Genomic DNA, 21,052 nt, shown 5'->3' with positions numbered 1-21,052 from the left:
AACTGATCGTAAATGCTATGCTGCTGGGTACAGGAGCCTGCAAAGACCCTGAAGCAATGCCTCTAAAAGCTATAAACTATCCCGTATGTCTCAGTGGGGTTTTAACTCCAAGACCAAGTCCTGGTGAACACTGCCAGCTCCAACTTCACAAAGAATTTAGTATGTGTCATGAAGGGAAGAGCACTGGGATACTGGCACACCTCTCCACGGAGCTGCACTATGGCTTGATTGCTGGCAGCTTTGTTTCTGACACTCTGCTTGTGTTAGCGTGGGTATTTGAGCTAGGGAAATAATGAAGATTTTACAATTGTTTTCAAATGCCTCCTGAAATTTATAAGCTAATATTTCTTAAAGGACATAATATGGAAGCAGAAAGTAAAATTTCTTGAATCAGTTATCCTATTTTATTTTTCCATGAACTATAGAAGTGCTTCAGGGTAAGATACATTTCAAATAACAGGAATGGCCCAAGCTGTGAAACATGTGGCCTAGAAGGAAATCTTTATTGGAAAGTAGTCTATTTTCCCATTGGAAAAAAAGTTTCTCAATTTAATGGGTTCATAATGTCATATGTCATACTTGACTTCCTCTCGTTCTTCAGTTTTTATGGTTACTCACGCTGTACTTAGCTCATGCTATTACTCAGGCTGGTCTTAGCTCACTGTGCCCCTAAGACTCGCAATATAGAGAGCACAGTTATCCCTTCCCAGGAAAGAAAACAGTTTGGTTCCCTCCAGAAAGGCCCCTTCTGATTATTGACGCCATTTTCCCCAGTGCTCGTTGAATCTTTATTCCAAGCTGCAGTTTGGGCTTCTGGAGTGATGGGCTAACGGACTGGTACAGCCTGACCGCACACCTAGAGATAACTGGTTCCTCAGTAATGACGTCTTTGTTCTGAAGAGCAGCAATAAACATCCCTTTCTTAGCAAACATTACTTTGGAGTCGAAAGCATCATTTTTATTGATGTTTCTAACACATAACATGCAGAGATCCTCCAGCTAGTTCTGGAATAGGAATCAGTTTAATTACATTGTTATTAGCTTAGGTGCAGCACCATATTAGCTTGATAAGGTGGTTTCTAGGATTTGGACTAAAACTCCCGCACAGCACTTTGTACATCATACCGAGGTAGTAGCTGCGCAGGGGGATCTGTGGCAGGGCTCTGCGTTACATGGGGCAACAAACCTCTGTGGCCAGAATCCTGGTCAGCAGCTTTGCCTCCTGCAGAGAAATTATTCCAAGCTTTTTCTGGCAAAGAGAGTGGCTTGAGAAAGTGACACTGACTTTCCACACGTAGTACCTCCTAGATTTTGGGCTAAATGACACAGTCATAAACGTGTGGAGATTGCCAAAACACTGAACACCTACTAATGCTGCGTAAGACGGAAACAAAGATAGGGTCTGTGTTGAACAATGTTAAGAATTCAGGGTAAAGCATACGAGCTGTACAGGAAGACGCCCAGATGTAGCTCTACTTTCAAATTCTACCTCGTAGACACTGGTGCACTGGTGTTTTAGTGTAAGAAGAAAATCATAAAAGTTGGTCCAAATCTAGAGTCCTCTAATCATAGAACTGCTGTAGTCCCTGTGGCTTAGAAAAACAGCCTCAGCCTCATTTCCTGCTGATCAATCAATTTTCATTTATGAATAATAAAGCTGAACACCACACAGACTTTAAACAAGTCTTGACATTTGCTTTACATGCTGTGAAAGGACCTGCAATATAGGAACTCAGATATATTTTGAGACAAACAGAAAGGTAGAAATTAAAATCAGTTGTGGCAAAATTGCCCTGAAAATGTTCTGTCCCAGCACAATTCCTCTTTCACTGTGCTAGCTCATTTTGCTGCAATCCTACAGTCAGATCTGGGCAGGCAGATTCCTACCACCTCATGTGAAATTTCTGTAAATAGTGGGTGAAGTTAGGCAAACAGATAAGTCTTTGCAGGATCAGGGCCATAAAAACTGAAATTTTGATGCATAATATTTGTACATACAGTTACACATACAATATTTATACATAAATGTCATTCGTTATGTTTTTCCTTCCTAAGCTGCAAACTCAATACAACAAAAATCCTGGCAGTCTCACCTCTCTTCCTAGCAAATTTTTAATAGCTGCTTCTGCAGTGATATCTCCTCTTACTATGACTTCACCGTTTTTACAAAATAAACTAAATATAATTTACTAGTATGTTTTGAAGTACCATAAATAATTAAACAAACAACGCTGTCAAAATAAATTTTGAAAAAGGGCACATTTTCTGATGATAAACCCTTGGTTTTTACATTTTATCATTTTCACTTATTTTCTTAGTCATATACAAAATCCAACCAGCTTTCTAATTGATCCTAATCTGAAATTTTGAAATTTTGAAGAATATGTAACTCTGATCCTTGAATTTGCACCCACAGGCAAGCTAAGCTATGAATGAGTCAATCAGCATACTAAACCTGGTTAAAAATACTTCATGTTTAGACAAAATACATTTGTAATAGCTTTATCTGCCACCGCTTTAGTTCTCTATAAACACACACAGGCAGGCATGGGTACCTATGCGTAGTGCCAAGTCCAAGCCCAAACAAGGTGTGATCGAAGAACCTTGACAAAACTTTCTTTTTAAGGGAAGATTTACACTCTTGGGTGAGCTTTCTGCTCACCATCTGCATTAGAAAGCTTTGAGTGGGTCAAGTATGCAAGGCTTTCTCCTTGACTATGAAAACAAGAACCCACTCCCCTCCCTGGATGCATACATAATGACAAAGCAGAGTTCTCGCACGATTCTCCCTGATCTGGTGGCTGAAGTATTTAGAAAACAAATGAGAAAATTATACGACTTTGCAGCACCAAACATGGCTCCTGCCCCAAAGTGAGCTAGGGCAATGATGACTGGGGGGAAAGCTATAGAGGGACAGTTTTGTGAGTCCAGGGCAGACAAGAGACGCCCCACGTGCGCCCTGGCACCTGTGCTTGGGCAAACGTGCGCGTGCCCTAGGTGGGGTTAGGAGCTCTCCTTACTGCTGATTTTAAGCCAAGTTTCTCCAGCAAGAGTTTTCAGCTGTTTGTAATATTGCCTAACTTTTAGTCCATTAGTCTGACATTTTTAATCTGAGTATCCGAATCAGGGTAATTTTATGTTTAAAAAATGCACACACACAGAGCAACACTTGTATAATCTACAGGTATGTGTACAGGTATCTGTTCACACACATACATATGCACGAGAGAATTTCTGAAGGTAGTATCTAACTTCGTCTTTTCCTAATCTCTTTATGCAGATTTCTCAGTGAAATTAATTAAAATATTTACAAAAATATCTAAACAATGCATTATTAAATTGATAGGGTCCAGCAGACCCATTTTAGCACTTTTTTAACAATTTACTAAAAAAAAATCATTATCTGCAAGTTTAAGTTGCAATGAACAGATGGATGACAAACGTATGCACAGATGAATTTAGTGACAAATCCATGTATCTAATTTTTATGCTCCAAACATAATACCACAGTGTCAAACATAATCCCTAAAGAATTCTAGTGCTGGGAAGAGCACCTCCTCTCATTTTACTATAAAAATGACCCTCGATCGGTGACAACTCCATCTAAGCTACTCCCCGCGACAATAAGCTCTCTGACCTCAATGTGTAGCAGCGTTGCTAAAAAAAATGGTAAGTAAAAATTGTGCCTTTCTAATAAAGAGACCCTAATACCTGGCTGAACTGTAAGCTTCTAGTTGCTCACCCTATGCCAGTTAACAGAGAGCTAGCTCCCTGCTGACTTCAAAAGCCTGGCCTTTTGCAATTGAGGGAAGACCTTTGTAACGTTTCTGTCAAGAAAAAAGACGTCAGGACATCCCTATCCATTGCATAGGTGGAATAAAAAAATTAAATGTGATGCTGGAAAGAAATAGAAACATCATCTCTTCCTGCTTCAGACCTTGCTTTTCCCCATATCTGGCAGCAAAACAGAAAGAGTTTGGAGTCAGCTATACTGTCTGTCACCTCAACAGGATCTGTAATGAATTTGCACATTTTACTCCAACTACTGTATATCTAATCAGAAAAAGATGTCCCCATATCTCCCTGATCTAGCGCCAAATAGTAAAAGGTGATTCCTTATGTTAACAATTTCAGCAGAATGGCTTATTAAAACCAGATTTTAGGGTATTATAAAATGCTTAGAAGCCCTTTAAAATGTCAACCAGGATCCCCAGAGACCGCGTAAAATGTCAGCCCAGCTCAAGCGCCTGTTTTAAGCAGAATGAATTAGCAGCGTGCTGTCGGAGGTTGTTATCCAAAACAATCAGTTAAGAGGGAAAACATCAAGCTCTCTTTGTACTTTCTATATGAAAAGGGCCATTCAGAATGATCTTGTAGATTTCTGAAGCTGATTATTTAAAAACGGGTTTAGCCAGGTCTACTCTCAATTTAGAAACAGACCAAAACTATTACTGCCCTGTCCTCAGTCTAATCACATCATACACCTCTGACCAGTATAATCCTTTTTAACCAGTATAAGGTTATTTTACCATCAACATAACCAATTTAGCCTTCTAATCCTGTTCCCATAACTAATCTAATCATCTCGTACCACCCTTTTAATCATGGGTTAATGTCGTCACATCTGCCATCCAAGGCCAATACTTTCTGCCTCTCCGACCAATTTATCTCATTTCCACTTGCCCCCTGCTAACTTTTCATAATACCACTCTAATCAATCTAAACTTCAAACCTCTGACCAGTCTAAACTCAGCATATTTACCAGCCCTGCAGCTGGTTAATGCTGCCATTACAATTGTGCTACATCTCTCAAGGTGTTTGCAAAACAGATGAGACCTGCAGCCCAGGTAAACATGTTCCCTGCTTCAGCTTTTACCCACTGGCCTGAGGGACACTTAGGTCCTGTGACACAGTCTATCAGTAAAAATGCAACATCTCCAATTTGGTCACAGACGGGGTTTTTGCAAAACAGTAATTATTGGCCTCAGAGATCATCATTATTCACCTTCTGTATCATTCAGCGTGTCACAGAGGAGTAACTTAGGACAGTGACGTGGTTTAGCCCCAGCCGGTAGCTGGGTGCCACGCACCACTCACTCACCCCTCCCCCGGCGGGCTGGGGAGGAGAATGGAAGAACAACGGCAAAGCCTCGAGGGTTGGGATAATGTGGTCCTGGGAATTGGAGCAAGTAGTGAAAAGGTGGAAGACTGTGGCATGAAATGCAGTAGATGATGTTCATGACAAATATTGCTTGGAATGTGAAGAGTAGAGGATATGAAAATTAGTTCTGATGTTTCTTTTTTTGATTTCAGGATTCTTTTCAGAATATTTAGAATAAAAGCACCTTGTGACAGAGATCATGTACTGAAGGGAAATTTAATATAACAGGAACATAATAAAAATAATTTAAAAGCATCTGTATAAAATAAAAGGATGCATTTTAGGATCTTTTCCCTATGGCCATTGATTTGAACAAAAAGTACTATGGTGCAAATCAAATACTGTGGTGTGCTACCCCATAGAATCTAGTTAGATGAAATATGTGGGCAAATAAATGATAGCAGTCATTTTGTACTTATTCAACAGCCTAATGAAATGAACTGCTTCTGTCTATTCAGTTTACGTATTTGCACCAAAACCACCACCACCATCTCAGTAATTAAAAAGATACAAGAAGATTTCAGGTTATGGTTAATGTGTACCACTGGGCAGCATGGTGAAAGCTCCTATCACTGTTGTCCTTGGTGGAGTCATGAAGTAGCAAAGTAGATGTTCTAGAGACAGTAATTCTGTTCTGTCAGGTGCTCAGCTCTATTCAGTCAAAGATTTTTTCGAGTTTTGCTACTGAAAGAACAGTGCTCTATCATTCTTACCTAGTATCTTGCTGATATTGGAGTTGTGCATGTCAGGGAAGGCTTGAAGGATCTTCCTCCGTTCATCTTTAGCCCACACCATGAATGCATTCATCGGGCGCTTGATATGGGGCTCATTGCTACCACGCCCTCTGGATTCCCGATAAATTCTAGACTCTGAAACTCCCGCACTTCCTAAAAAGAAAGAGAGAAACATTCCCAGCTTGTGTTTCATTATGCACCTTCCTCTGCCATCAGTGACCTACGTCAGTGCTGCACGTTCAATGAGTCAGCGTTCACAAGAGGTTAATGGTGTTTCTTCTTTTTATTTGAAGCAGTAGGAAACACCCTGTATTATATATCGTCTAGTTTTTAGTTATTCTATTGATTCAGTATCACATAGTATAGACTTGACAAAGAGTTTCAATTGTTTTTTTCAACACGAAGCATTAAACAGCTTTTCTAAACCATCTTTTTACTACTTAATAATGTAAACCCAACACTTATCAATGTAGAGTTTCTTTTTACTTTCTTCTTTTCTTGCTTACTGAATGCTAGTCATACTATGTTACCTATCTTCCACCTCATTTGTGATGGGAAGGTTGTGATATATGGCAACATCAGGTGTTTCTTCTTAAGCAATTCTCTAACTAGCAAATGAACATTTACACATCTGCCTGTTTTTGTGCTTACCTCTCCATAACAACATAAGCAATAGCAGAGAAAGAAACAAATGTTACGCTTGCCTCATCAAATCAAGAAAGTTCCTACAGATGCAGAGCGTGCATCACATACGGATGAGATCAGGTCTGTAATTCATGGATTCACTGCGTGATCTCATTTATCCCACATCTATTTGCCTCCTTTATTCCCTGTAACCCTCAGAAACACACTCTGTTCAGTCTTGAGAAGTGCAGTGTACAGAAGAGAAGGCCAAAAATCACCTCCAGACTTAAAATACCGCACAATGAATCATTTTTTCCTAACTTACTGCTAACCGCTCTTACTCCTCACAGGCCTCCAAAGCACTTGGATTCTCCTCCAGATCCCCCTGACATGTACACACAAACCTGGAAATAAGGATAAGCCATTTGTACTGACCGTCAGAATCTCCACTCATGTTGAAATCCATCATTGCGTGGCTAAACTTCCCGTCTTCGCCCTGTTTTACTGCCAGTTGCTGAGTCAGGGTCTCCAGTGTTGTTTTGTCCTATATGGGCAAGATGACGGGATTTGGATCAGAAAAATCATTAAATATTATAACTGCAAAGTTCATAGGTAATTTAGAAGGTTGATAGGAAGCTGGATAACAATTCATTCACAACAGTTTACTGAGCCAGGTATTTAAGAATACATAATAATATTTTTTCTGGAAGGGATATGCTTGCAGACTCTACCAAGTCCTTTTTAAAACATGCTTATTAGCTAGTGATGAGCAAACTTCGTAGTGTTGAAAAGATTGGTTTAGTTAGGCATGATAAAATTGGCTGCACATCTGAAGAATACTTCAACTCTCTATGTCCCTGGGACTGCAAAGCTGGACTGGAAGTTTAGATGATACATGCTCTTTTGCAATGTATTTATTGTTTTACTCTATTTCCAGCCTGCAATCAAAGTGCGGAGACATGGGTGACTTTGCCCTTTTTGTTTTTTAAAAGGCAATATTTTAGGAAGCAGCCCACAGGGGACAAGAAAACTGTAGTTCAAACTTATGCAGGCCTTGGGAAAGGGTCAGCCTGAATGAAGCATGATACTTGGGCAGCAGTTTGTGTTCTTGTCCAGACTGTTTGCCCAACCCTACTAACACCCTGTCCGTCATTCATCTAGTCAGAACTATCTGTGAACCCTGGATTGCAACAGGCTAGTGCGTGCTGCCAATTAATCTGTCAGGCTGCAGCGGTGTCTAAAGACACTGCCAGAACAACATGCCAGGGCCATCAATTCCAATGTTCTCTTCAAAACACCTCGCTTCCCCCTGAATCGTATGACTTTACAAATACAAAGGTGTTCCATTTTCCAACTGTTTTTGTTTTCCCAATGAATTTTACTCATAAATGTTCTATCTTCCTGACAATCATATGTTTAAAAATAAATCTTTCAGGAAAGCAATACTAACATTTCAAAATGTTAGGCACTGTGCCTTTTGCAAAGCTAAGAAAATGACATGATACGGAATGATAATAAAGTGGCTCCAGTTGAAAAAATTCTTTTGAGCTTCTTCCTGAAAGAAAGATTGCTGTTTTGTTGCTCTGTTCCACTCCTGATGACTGTAAAAGATCAACAAACTGAAAAAACTTTCAGATTTCACATGGCAACCAGAGACTTTACAACTATTCGACGTAGCCTAATAATGTCAGTGGGTTGTATTATAGAAGAAAACAGAAAAGAGAACAATACGAATACAGAAACGCTTCCCGCAATGTGATGTCCCTGCATCTGCAATTCAAAGAACAGTTCAAATTCATGTAAGTAATTTCACAAAGAATTTTGTGAGAGAGTTAGAAAGAAGACTAATCTGTCAATTTCATACAGTCGCACAGTTTAGGGAACATGAGGATAACTTTCTTTTTCCTTCTCCTCACATTCATTTTCATTGTGGATCCCTTTCGCACTCCCGGTGCTCTGTCTATAAGCAGACACCTCACTGCCGAAACCGCGCAAGGTGAGTTATCCTCTTGGTTTTTGCAGGAAAAGCTCATGCAGCAGAGTCAGCCTATCACAAGCAAAAGGGTTTCTGTAACACTTCCAGGCACAGCGGATGCAGAAAGCCCGGAGAAGCTTCCAGTAAGCACCTGAACTATTCAGGCATTTAGCTTTACCAAACTCTTTGATCTACCGGTTTTAACTCAGCTCTCATTTCCAAAGCAGCCTGTCAGCAGACAGAAAGTCAGGAATAAGTTGACTTTGTATTTCTTCCAACTGGATCTCGGCTATATAATGTAAGTCAACAGTTTTTCCTCAAAAAAATCTATTTACCGTCAACTTCAGAATGATAAAAGTTCAAAAATTTTTATGTCAGAAATAATTTTAAAATGCTGCCACAAACATAAAATATAAAAGAACATCTCCTCTTGTTGGGTGTATTATGGGGGAGGGGAGTTATTCTGTTGCAGACTTTTCTTGAATCAGGTATAAACCTCTTAGAGAAACAGAGCTGAGAGCACAAAGGGCACAGGCTTAACAGCTTTTTCTTTATGCAGTAAACGCCGCCGCTGAAGTCGGAGGCAGTTACATTCAGAACCACGCTCTGCCGACATGATCTGATTGAGTCTTAAGGTCAGCGAATACTCTGGCATGCTGTCTGCAAGGTACGCGCGGGGTACGGCTCGTTTACCAGCATTTGACTTTACAAGACCGCAGATGCTCTGCCGCTATTCATCTTGGGCAAAGTTTTGAATTTTGAGGTACAGTCACATTAGATGACGTGCGAGAGCACAGGCATGATTGAAGAGGGGCTGCAAAGGAATGCCAGATGAATCCTCAGCCCCAGCGCTTGCAGGTGGCTCTCCGGTCAGCCAAAACCTGGGTCAGCGTGGAGACCACCCTTTCAACATGGTGACAACTTCCTCCCTGCTACTTAAACGCAGAGAATGACGGTTTAATTCAATCAGCAACGATAAGGTGGCAGCTACAAAGAACTTCTGCACGACGTTGCTCTTGAAACAGAGGATGTCAAAACAGCCAGCAGTACTTTTCTGTGTTAATGTTTAGAAATGTTTAAGTTTAAAAAGCACTCAGGCAAGAGTAAGGCTAAGGCCTGCTCTTTCCTAAGCCTCTGCAACAGCACCAGCGACACCCTGGCAGGATGCAAAAGCCTGACTACACTTAAGTAGCGTTCCGATTTCCTGTCCTATGCTTTTCCCATTAAACACACGGCAGCTAATTTTCCCCAGTCCTGACATACAGAAATGCTTTTACAATTACAAAATATTTGAAAGGGGCTAAGCAGCATACCCACGTGTATTTGCTTGAAAGCATCCAGCTGATGACTTTCATTTGATGGAAGCATCTCCTTACCTTTCCTACAGAATCTTTCAGTTGATGGAGAAAATATTTATGGAAGCTCCAAAGAAACAAAGGAAAAAAAAAATCTTTTCTTCCCTGACCCCAAATAAACTGGCAACCTGCTGACATTGCTGGCCCAGCCTCCTCTCATAGAACCTATTTAAGAACTTCAGACACGGGATTCACAATGGTTTCAAGTTTATACAAAAGGAGGATCTATTTATCATCATTATCTTAATTCAATAGCAAATTACACATTCTTAAAACTGCCACCACTCCGCTGTGTTGGATTAGCTGTGTAAACAGTAGCAAGCTGTGGTACCATCCAGTGATAGCAGGTGGAGTACATGCCTGCTGGGTTCAGCAGCACACTTTTATTAAAGCACAATTCAGGAGGCAGTGGCACATTCCTGCACACTACGCTGGACTATGCCTTAAGCTTATTTTATCATTATACCAAGACTCCACATCCAATTGTCTTGCTGGGCAGAGAGAGAAATGGGGAAGAGATCTCAGCTGATGAAATCATACATGCTTTCAGGTTTTTAAAGCTACAAGAAAATAACCAGAGTGGTAATCCCTTCGTTTCAGATTTGCCCCATACCCCAAAGCTATAAAATGTCATTCATCCTATGAGCAATGCAGGAGTGGCATCAACTGCAGCCTAGAACCAATACTGCCAGGAAGAACACGCAAGGCTGGTCCAGACCCAGGGAAGCGCTGCAAAGCCTTGCCTGTGAGACCTGCTAAAAATCAGACTGCATAAAGCAGAGAACCAAATGGCGAAAAATGCTTCTGCTCTTGCAGGAGGAGAAACATAGGGATCTCCTGCTAAAGATGAAGTGATTCCTCTTCTTCTAAATTTCTGAATTTCTGATCAGGCCCCAGAAGGCTAAAAGACATCTTGGAAACATCTTTTTCCTCTATGAAAACTTCGGCAGAGGTTGGGCAAAACTATCCTGATGGTCATTGCTATGGGATAGTAGGAGATACTCTCCGTAGGGGCAGCAAGAGCTCTGTTATCTGGATCATTTCAAATTGTAATGGGCAAACCAGAGAAGATAATAGTGTAGAGAGCAATCAATCCCACAATAGCCCAGTTGTTCAAAGTATAACCAGAGAGGTTTCATCAATAGCCAGAATGTGATGAGAAGTTTCTAAAACTTTATTAATCAAAGAAAGTAATCTGCTGGAGAAGATTGACTTGTACCATAGCTCCTAGCAATGTTCTAATTATATTTAAAAGAACAATGAAAAACACATACACACATGGAATGTGTCATGTAGAAAAAAAATATATAAAAAATGACTAAGCACTGCAAGTCAGACTCAGTTTTGTGGTCAGCTGCAAAAGTTACTTGGCTCTCTGTCATGGATAGCTGTCATAGTTTAACAAAACATTGATCTAAAAATGACAAGAACTTGGTTGCAGTCTCTTTCATAGAAGAAACATAAAACAAGAAGAGTCAAAACATATGTAGAACAGCCTGATAATGTTTGCCAGAACTCCTCCCACTACTATACAAACGTGAAGCAAAACCTTGGAAGGTTTGAGAAATAAAGACATTCTGGTATATTTGCCTACCCCCCTCTGACCTCGCTGCTCCTGCCTTGTGCTGGATCGTGGTACCAACACTCGGGGTGCGCTGGAGACCACGCGAACGCCTCCACTCCTGAAGGACTCCACAGTTCTTCCAGAATACTGTGAATGCTGGGCATATGGCAACGGATCCCTCCTCCCCCTCTTTGAGACATCCTTTTGGCTGGGGTATTTGGCAAACGCTGACAGTACTCTGAACTCCGTTAGAATTGTGTTTTGGCAAGAGCTGTTTTTCCGATTGCATAATTCAAGGTTAGCAGTTTTACTGAAGCGGTCCACTCTTCACTTTTCTACTCCCCTAACCCTACCCCCGTTTCTCCTGATACGAATATTTTTTTCTCAGTTTGATGCCTGCAGAGATACAGCCAGCGTAGAATACCAGAGGAGGAGTGCTGAGGCACATCGCTTCACATTCCTGCTTTTCTTATTCCAAGTGAACTGAAAGGCCAGGCAAAAAACCCATGCATTTGTAGAGTGGCTGGAGAGAGCCAAACACAGTTACATATGGACTGCAAGGAGAAACTCGCTCGTCGGTTCTTGCACCTAAGAATTACAAATACACTGATGGACAGAGTGCCTGCTACCTGTGTTCCCTTCAGTGTCAATACATGCAAAGAAACAGATGGTTGCCTGATACTGTCCTTTTTAGTGTCCCATTTCCCCCTTCCCTCTCCAAGTGCTGTTTGTCCAGCTATTTACTATCCTGCTCTGTGGGAAAAATTCCCACATCTAAACTCTAAAAGTGGTATTTTCAAACAGACTGAGTTTTGATAAGCTCATTTTTATCTTAGATTATTGAGCAGGGCATGTGACACCATTTAATGGGGTTTGTGGTGCTGAGGCTGAAGTCTTTGCTCAGTGAGCCCCAGTAAATATCAACTGTTCAGACACATACCTTGGTCAATATGCGCTAAATCTTGAAGTACTAGGCAGATTAGCTGCTAGACTGTGATCCCGCAATGAAAGTTCACTTCTGTTTATGACAGAAAAACATCTTTAATTATCAGACACACTGGTGGTGCCAGGTGTTATCCATTCAACATCATGATATTTTCCTCAGCCCTCCAAAAAGGTGAAGAGTCTTATCCTACATCTGATATGAGTGAAGATTTTTGTAAAAGTAATCTTTCTGTGCAATTCCACTGCCTCTTGCAATAATAAACATCAGAATAGCTTGTGTTATAAAATCTTCATCCGCAGTCTTTCAAACTGTGGAAAACATGAGGTAGGTAGGCATTACGGATGAGAGAGAACTGGAAGAACTTAGAGGAACCACTGGCAGCACTGAGAAGTGTGCCCAGAGGTTTGCACATGATGAATTATTTGCAGTCCGGGCTCTACTCCTGCATATTAATGCCATGGTACTTCAAAATAGGTACTGTGCACACTGTCCATGTCTCAGTCCAAACCATGTTAGACCTACAACTGCTGTAAGAGAATTTTTGAGGGATCTTGTATTTAGATTTAGGTTTTTCTGTGTAACAGATCACATTGCCCAAGTGTTCTGCACTCATCAGTGAATTTGGCCACAAAATTTCACAAACAAAGGCAGTATTATTAACTCTGTTTACCAGATGGGAAACTGAGTCACATGTTAAGTGACTTGCCAAAGGCTCCTTAGTAAGACTGGTAGTTTTAGGAACTGAAACTAGCACCCCTGAATCTTGTCTAAAAATGATAACCTCAAGCTTATAATTTCTTTGTGAGTGTGGAACTGTGACTCTTGCTGATGGCACATGTTACTAGGGAAAGCAAAATAAAATAAAAATAAGAGCAGTTACAGATCCACCATTACAATGGACCTTGCTTAAGTAACGCTTGCAGGGCTGTAAAACTCATAAAAAGCACATGCATGAAATGATAAAATAGAGTGAGACTTTCAAATGTTGACTCAGTAATTGTTAAAACCCTTCTGGCTGCACAGTTTTATAGTCTTCTACTGTACTAATGAAAAGGGAAGAAACAACAAAGAAGGGTTTTAGCCTTCCAATTATATAAACTCTGTGGACCACCAAAGAAGATGAAAGATTATTTATAATGTCACAGCAATTTATCATTTGGGAGATATTTTTGTTGTTGTTGTTGCATCAAAGTTGAGTATGAAGAAACAATGCATTCACCACCCCCTCAGTTCTTTCAGTCTTGCTTATCTGAGATCTCTCTTTTTCATGGAATAATCCACCCACAGAACCTTAAAAGCAGCATTACAAGCAAGAAAAAAAAAATCTTCTTTATTTGTGGCTCTTCCTGATTTTATGGTACTTCTTTCAGAATTATTACAGTCAGTCTTAGTCAGGGCTACATCACTTGGTAAAGGAACCACATCTTTTGGTTTACGGTATATATTCAAATCCAGATTCGTTCAATACTGCCTGGAAATCATTGCACCTGACTTGTAATTTATATTAAGTACTATATGGACTCAGTAGATCAGAGGCATCAAGTAGGCCCAGACATTTAACTACTCTCCTCTCAGGAACAGACACCCAGTCACAGGGGGAATTAGGTGAAATTTGTATAGCCATTTTCTTTGCCATATGTTGTGGACATAGGTCTTTGGCTTCTAAGGGCTCTCAAGTCAGCACTTTTCAAAGCACTGAAGATAAGACAGGGTCCACTGAAATAAATAGAGGAAAATCCTCAATAACTTGGCAGGGGTCAGGTCCCTAAGACCTTTTTTTTTTTTTAATTCTTTATTTGAGAAAGAATGACTTCCTCAGTAAAATATATTATTTGACTTGGAAACAAAGTCAGATGGGAAGTAGCAATTCTACAGGAAATAACGACACTGAGGTCCTCCTCTTCTTTGATTATGAGCTCTGAGAGATACTGTAAGTCAGGATTTTTAAAAGAAAATGCAGGTAGGGCTGGCCCAGGCCATTAGTTTAAAGAAGAAATAAAATGGAAAGCAAAAGCAAAGCAGAATGATGAGACACTGCTTCCTTCCCACAAAAGTTTTACATAGGCATTGACCTCAACCAGATCCAGCTGTAATGTGCTGATTGCAAATAGGTTAAGAGTTACATGACCCAGTTTCTCATCCAGACTGCCTTCTGGGCTCACATGGTCTGCTACTTTGCATGAACTGTTCAGTCGCTGCACCTTAGTTTCCCCAACTAAGCAGGATGGAGATCGTGACGTTTTCCCACCAGTGTGAAGAGTTTTGAGATCTCTGGCTGAAATCTGCCATGTAAATTATAATGAAGGATTTCACAGCAAGTCAGAAAGAGCTGCTAAAACTGATCAGCAAGGCAAGGAAGGGTTAATTGAGGAAGAGAGGGGGCACACCAAAAATGAAACAAGATGAAAATCGCAACCCATGCAGGATATCCTGGGAAAGAGGGTCTACATGCACGTAAAGAGAAAGCAAGAACACAGTCTCTGCTTTCCTGGCAATTGTTTATTAAACAATGGGTGACTCAACCACGCAGCAGCATTACAGATATATTGACTTTTCTTTTCCGGTTTTCCCTAGAAGGTATTAAAATTATGAAGGCTGCTGTACCTTGGCTTACATTTCTTCCAGCCCTAATGAAGAAGTCGACGTGCTATCTAGGCTATCTCCTAAGAAAGAAACCACATTTTCCCAGTCATGCAGTAAGGCTTAGCTTGTCTACTCTCCAGCGTTGGCATCAATACAATTAAAAGTAAAGTTCTACACCCCCAAAACATACTAGTGGCTGTTTGCCACAAAGCTAAGTGTACACCTGCATACTAGGACCGGCAGAACAGAACAGGCTATCAGCCCCCAGAAGACAGAAGTGGACACAATTCACAGAAGAATCAGGCTTAGCCTCTACTGCGCTGAAGAGAGGTATTGCACTGATGCTGGTGCCCACGAATGTGCTGACAGCCTGAGCTATTGGAGGCACGTGATTATGTAAAAATAATAAAATATCAGGAAGTAATTAGCTCTCGTGGCTGTAGGGCACAGCTTAGAACTTAAACCCAAAGACTCAAAAAGCTCAAAAGACATAACAAGAACTCCAAATCAATTCTATGGGGTTTTTTTCAGGAGGAAGTTGATCCATCTTTATTGGGCTTAATAAAATTTCCACTAAGGTATAAACAGCTGCAGTCCTCCCTGATCCACACTAGCCTGTGAATGTTTCCAGTCTCTGCCCTTTGGAGTGAAGGAAGGCTTAAATTCCCATTCAGACTTCAGCACCTGCAAGGATCCAGGGTTCCTCCCTTGTCTCTTTGCCTGCTCTTCTCCTTGCTTTCAATGGGAGCTTCCTGCACACAACCGTGGGCAGAATTTGTCCCTCCCTCTGTATGTTTCATTTTTTATTAGCTAACCCTGCCCATGCATCCCTGCCATAACGATGTACTAAAGACACATGCACATACACACTTAATTTTCCTCTGAAAAATGTATCTGGGCATTTAATAGATGATGGTCAATCAGGAAAAAAGAAAAGGCATTTTAAAATAAAGAGCTAAAGTTCTCAGGGGAATAAAAAAAATCCTCATTGCAGAATCTCTCCCTCCCATGCGTAGGCACTTGCTAACTGAGAGTAGTGGCACCGTGACAAAAGTAGCAAAACCAAAGGCAGGCTTTACTAAAAGAAAGGGGGGAGGGGAAGTCTTCCACTGGCCATCTGTGAAAATAAGGCATGTGGCCATTAAATGCAGAGGCTGTAAATATAAATATACACAAGCTCCACAAAGCAAATGGCAAAAAAAAAAAAAGGGGGGGGGGAGGGAGGGGGGAAGGAAAAAGGAATAAACTTTCAGCTGAAGCAAATCAAAACGTTTAATGCTTAGTTACCAGTGCTGGGCAAACCCGATTTTGATCTTTGTAGTGTGTAAACTTGACATGTGTTTTTAATTAAATTTGAGAAAAGTTTCAGGAGAAATGACAATGGATACAGTAGCCCTGTTGAACAGAGGACTCCTTGAACATGAATGATCCTGTTGAGTCTGCTGATTGAACTTACTGAAAGGCTGACATACAGGGTGATGGATAGGTGATGACATAATACCTGCTCGCCTTCTTGTCATGCTTTTTGAAAACTGTCTGCTCTGTGTTGATGGCATTAACAAAGAGGACCGCAGCCCACATACAAGAATTTCTGCTGGCAAAGAACCTCAGTAAGACAAAATTAGGAAGGGGGTAGGGAAAAAGGAAATAAGAAGGGACATACAGTTGTTAGGATAACACGTTAACTTTTGTGTTGTGGGACTGTAACAGTCCATTGTCTGTAAGATACTCCCTGGTCCCCACATTGTATAATAATTATTCCAAACAGAAGGATCTCAGCTCACACTGTGAGAAGAGAACAAAAATATTACACTGATCATCTTTCCTAGTGTTTTACAGGCCAGCGAGGAATAGAGTGGGCTACAAATTACAGGACGTATATATTAGCAGTCTGCTGAACTTGCAGGGATAAGCGTGCGTGTATGTAATGTCTGTGGGTAATATAGCCCTGCTAGACACTGGGAATGCAAAAGTATTTTTCCAGTAAAATACTATGGAGATTATGAAAATGGGCAGGTTTTGACTCTCACAAAGTGATTTGGTTTATGATATTAGTACTGCACCTCCAGAATTATTTCCAGTGGGTTTGTCCTGGTTGGGAAGCCTGGTTTGCGCCAGGTCCTGTTCTTCCCAGTTTCAGTCATTACAACTTATTCACTCTCGTCTGACCCACAGACTCTCAGCATCTGCAGCAAGCATGGGGTCAGGCTCTGTTTTACCAACTCTACTCTTTTCTTCTCTTCCCTGCTCTTCTCTCCTCTGTTTTTTTCTTGACTTTCTGGTTCAAATTTAACCATTAGGGGAAGAGAAAAAATATTATTGAAGTAAATTTCTCTACTGCAAGAGAAATTTAAATCCCATGTGTCAAACCAGCTCCTCCTTATGCCTTTAGTAAAGTGAGCTCCAGTGTTTTATTTCTCAAAGACAGCAGGATCTGCGGGTTTGAGATTCTTAATATTCCCCTCCTCCCCGAGGGGAGAGCAGGGACAGAATTCATTTCAGTTCAGCAGATCACAGCAGTTTCTCAAGAGTTAACTCTGCTATCCCCATCCATCAGGCAGCCAGCGAGGCATCAGGAAGGAATGATGGATGTAAAATTATTACAGGGCTGCCACCCGATATACTTACTGCCATTTGTAACTAACGCTGGAACTGACACACTTTTTTCATTATTAAACATCCACATTAAGTCAACATTGGTCACTGTCATTTCATGTTTGGCACTCTCTTAAGGGGAAGAGGGAGAGGTGGGAGTGGGGAGGAGGGTGGGAGGTGGGGTGTGTGGGAATGGGAAGGAAAGGCATCCTGAACCCGGTGTTCCACAACCATGAGTAATAAATAGGCTCCTGCTTACAATGCTGGAATAAATACTGTTACAAATAGCTCTTTAGTTACAGCCCAGCAGACAAGTACATGTCAGAGCCTTTTAAAAGGACACACTCCAAGGGCTAACAGGGAGAACTGGTATCACAGGTTAAGAAACACTTCAGCACAGGAGGTATACGTATTCGGATGCACTCATCGCAGAGCGTGCTATGAGTGTGACCGCGTCTGTACACACCTGAAATGCTTGTGCGGCTGTGTACGCTCAGACAACTGTCCCAGCCGCCTTTAGCAGCGGGCACCAGCATTCGAAAAACAGCACCTGTGTTTGTACCAGTGTACACAGGCACACGCTCAAATACCTGCTTGCGTGCCCCCTTCCTCCTTTTTTACAGTTCCCAGGGTACATACACAAACGTTTGAGAGTCTGACTATATTCAAAAACTTACTGGCTAGCTCAGTGCGTGTTTGTGCTGTGTATCTCTGAAAGAGTGCACCGTAGGCTTGTATGCATGCACACACATGCTGGCTCTTTGTGTTTGTGTACATCTCCTTTGCAGAGGAACAGGCAGTTTTGGGACTGAACAAATAGACCAGAGTCCACTTGCTGATGTTGCCCGTTGTGGTGTTTGCATTAGATGACAATCTGCGCTCTGAGCTACGTGTATAAAAGGTAACATTGTTTATGTATAGTACATATCAAGCTATAATTAACTGTAGATGACAATTACAAATAAAACTATGCTCCTGGGTTTCCAAGAAACCAGAAAAACATATACACACACTTCTCATTTATACACGGAAATGTTTCCAAGAAAAGTAATGTAAAAATATGTTTTATTGCATTTGCAATTAAAATAGGTTTTAGTAAAATCCATGTTCACCATGATGCTCATAGTTTTTACTGTAATCCTCTGAAAATCAAATCCCTCAAGATGGTCCAAGTTGGATGCCCATAAAGTGACTCACGCAAATCATCCTAGCCGTTTTTTAACATCTTTTCTCATTTATGACTCCTTTTATACAGTTTCTCTCCAATTCCACAAAATTCCTGTCTGACTACTGCCTTACAGCTGGCAGGTCTGGCTGTCCACAGGGATCAACCCATCTGGGAACATGAGACAGATAACAGGTCATGCCCATGTGTGGAGAAAAGCCCCAAGAGCCAGAGACTCACAGAGGTGATTTCCAGCCCTGAGCCTTCCCAGCTACCCCGGCAGATAAATCCCTACCAAGAACCTAACATACGCGTTCAGAACTGCACAGAGCTTACCTTCACTGCTAGGCGCAGCAGCAATTCATGCAACAAAAAAACTCAACAGGTCTCACAGAATCGTAGGTCTGCATCACTACACTAGCCACTGCAGCAAAGAAGGGAGGAAAATTTGGGATAGCCCCAGATGAGTGTTTGTTGCCTATGAAGACTGAGATCACTCTACAGGAAGGAGAGTCTTTCTTCTGTACATAACTATAAACATAATGTACATTTCTAAGTACAAATATGCCCACGGACACATAGCTACATTATGCTAACCCTCTTTTAATTCCATTCCCCACCTCAAAATCTCCCTGTCGGGAAGCAACCAGTGAGCAAATGTAACATCCCGAAAGTTCAGGGGGCTGCCTCTAAGTCCCCCGGCAGGACCCTGAGCTTCTGAAGGGAAACCCTCAGCGGTAACATTGCAGCACTTTATTTCTCACTACCCACCGTCCCAACTCTTTTTCTTTCCCTTGAAAACAGGGAAAAACAGAATAAAATTTAATTGAAAATGGCAATACTTTCCTTCCTCTCAAATCTTGCTCTTAATAAGAGAGAAAACTTTAAAAGTCCTAGATCAAACAGACATAAACTTTAGAGAAGTTGGGGTGTTTGGATCTGAACTTCACAGCTGGCTGGTCAGTGGAGAGCCTAGAGCACATATAGGAAAGGAGAACAAGTACCTAAACTTCACAGCCTACATCTTTTCCTCTCCTGGGTCAAATGTAAGAGACAGCTCAGGAGACCCTACAAGATAAAAAGTGCAACTTCTTAACTAGTGCTTGGTGGCTTAAGTGGTCACCCCAGCACCTCAAATGCCACTATAGTCTAGGAGAGCTCAGACTTGGTTCTGTCCTTTCCTGTCTCTAAAATAAAATAAAATAATAAAAAAAAAATCAGTGCACCCCAATAAGGATTTGGCATTTATTGTCTCAAAAACCCCAACCCCTACCATTGCTTTATAAAAATTTTCAATTGAGCAAACAATTTTTTCTTCCTGCTACCTTGTAAAAGAACTCCTCTCTGCCCTCCACAAGCCCACCAGGAGGCATGAATTAGAGAGGAAAATAAACTTCAACTGGGGTTGAGGGTGAGAAGTGAAAACAGAAGGGGTAGGGAGAATCCCAACAATAGGAAAGTAACAGAATAAAGTGAATGCAGATGGTTCCACTCCTGTTACTTAATCAAAAGGCTGTGCAGAGTCACTAGAGCCAGCATAAAGTCATGTGTTAGAACAACAGCTGATCTGTATTAAAGAAGATTAACTCGCAATGCCATGGTGGAGGGCCTGGGATTATTTTATGTACTTCCATTGCCGAACAAGCCGTCAGCACAATTACTGCCCTCCGATGTGAATGACTGATCTGTAACCACAGCTAAACAGCATGCTGCTTAGGGGCCTGGGTGCTTCATGAAGATGAATTTCCATACCATCAAAGTGCTTTTAATGGGCTTCCTGATCCAACCACAAGGCCTGCTTTGCAAGTATATAGAACTCAGGATGAAGGCTTCCTGTCCAAAAGGATTTGGTCGGTTGTCACTTGACAATTCCCAGCCAGCACAAGGGAGGAGAGGGGGGAGATAGGTAGAGTTGTCTCTGCTTTGGAGGATTAAAAAAAAAAGAAAAAAAAAGGGTACAGATGCTTTCTGAATGCAACCAACTGCTGTATCCACAGCTGAATTCAATGCGCTTAACAAATAACGGCAATTTAGCTATGCTTGCGAGGAATAGCTTGAGTCACTTTGCATTAGCATCTGGCTGAGTGTTAAAGTCATTTCTACATGGGGAGCAGAGAAAAGAAATTTCTGCTCCGAGCATCCTTTCAAGAATGCTTAAATATTTGAATATAAATTCCTTTGTGCTTGTGATCACTTCTTCTTATATCTGACACTCTGCTTTTCCCTTTTCCCTTCTGCTACTCTTCTATGTGAAATGCTGTAAACAGGCTCCATCCCTCTCTTTCTTTTCTCTCTTCCCTTACCGGTGCTCTTATTCTTCTAAGAGAGATTGTATGTACTGCCAGATACC

General features: G+C 41.2%; 1 protein-coding gene across 19 annotated transcripts in view; it reads right to left on the bottom strand.

The window, feature by feature from the left end:
- SOX5 (SRY-box transcription factor 5) overlaps window positions 1-21,052 on the bottom strand; it is a 655,394-nt gene that overhangs the window by 8,300 nt on the left and 626,042 nt on the right. For all 19 annotated transcript variants that reach the window (XM_054804269.1, XM_054804526.1, XM_054804608.1 and 16 more), the window contains 2 exons: window positions 6,955-7,063; window positions 5,875-6,048 (listed from right to left, as the gene is read on the bottom strand). In XM_054804269.1, the coding sequence (XP_054660244.1) occupies window positions 5,875-6,048; window positions 6,955-7,063 (283 nt within the window). The remainder of the gene's footprint in view (window positions 1-5,874; window positions 6,049-6,954; window positions 7,064-21,052) is intronic.

The sequence above is a fragment of the Grus americana genome, chromosome 1 (assembly GCF_028858705.1).
Source record: "Grus americana isolate bGruAme1 chromosome 1, bGruAme1.mat, whole genome shotgun sequence".
NCBI classification, from domain to species: Eukaryota; Metazoa; Chordata; class Aves; order Gruiformes; family Gruidae; genus Grus; species Grus americana.
The sequence above is the reverse complement of the archived record's forward strand: the minus strand, read 5'-3'. Positions and strand labels throughout refer to the sequence as shown.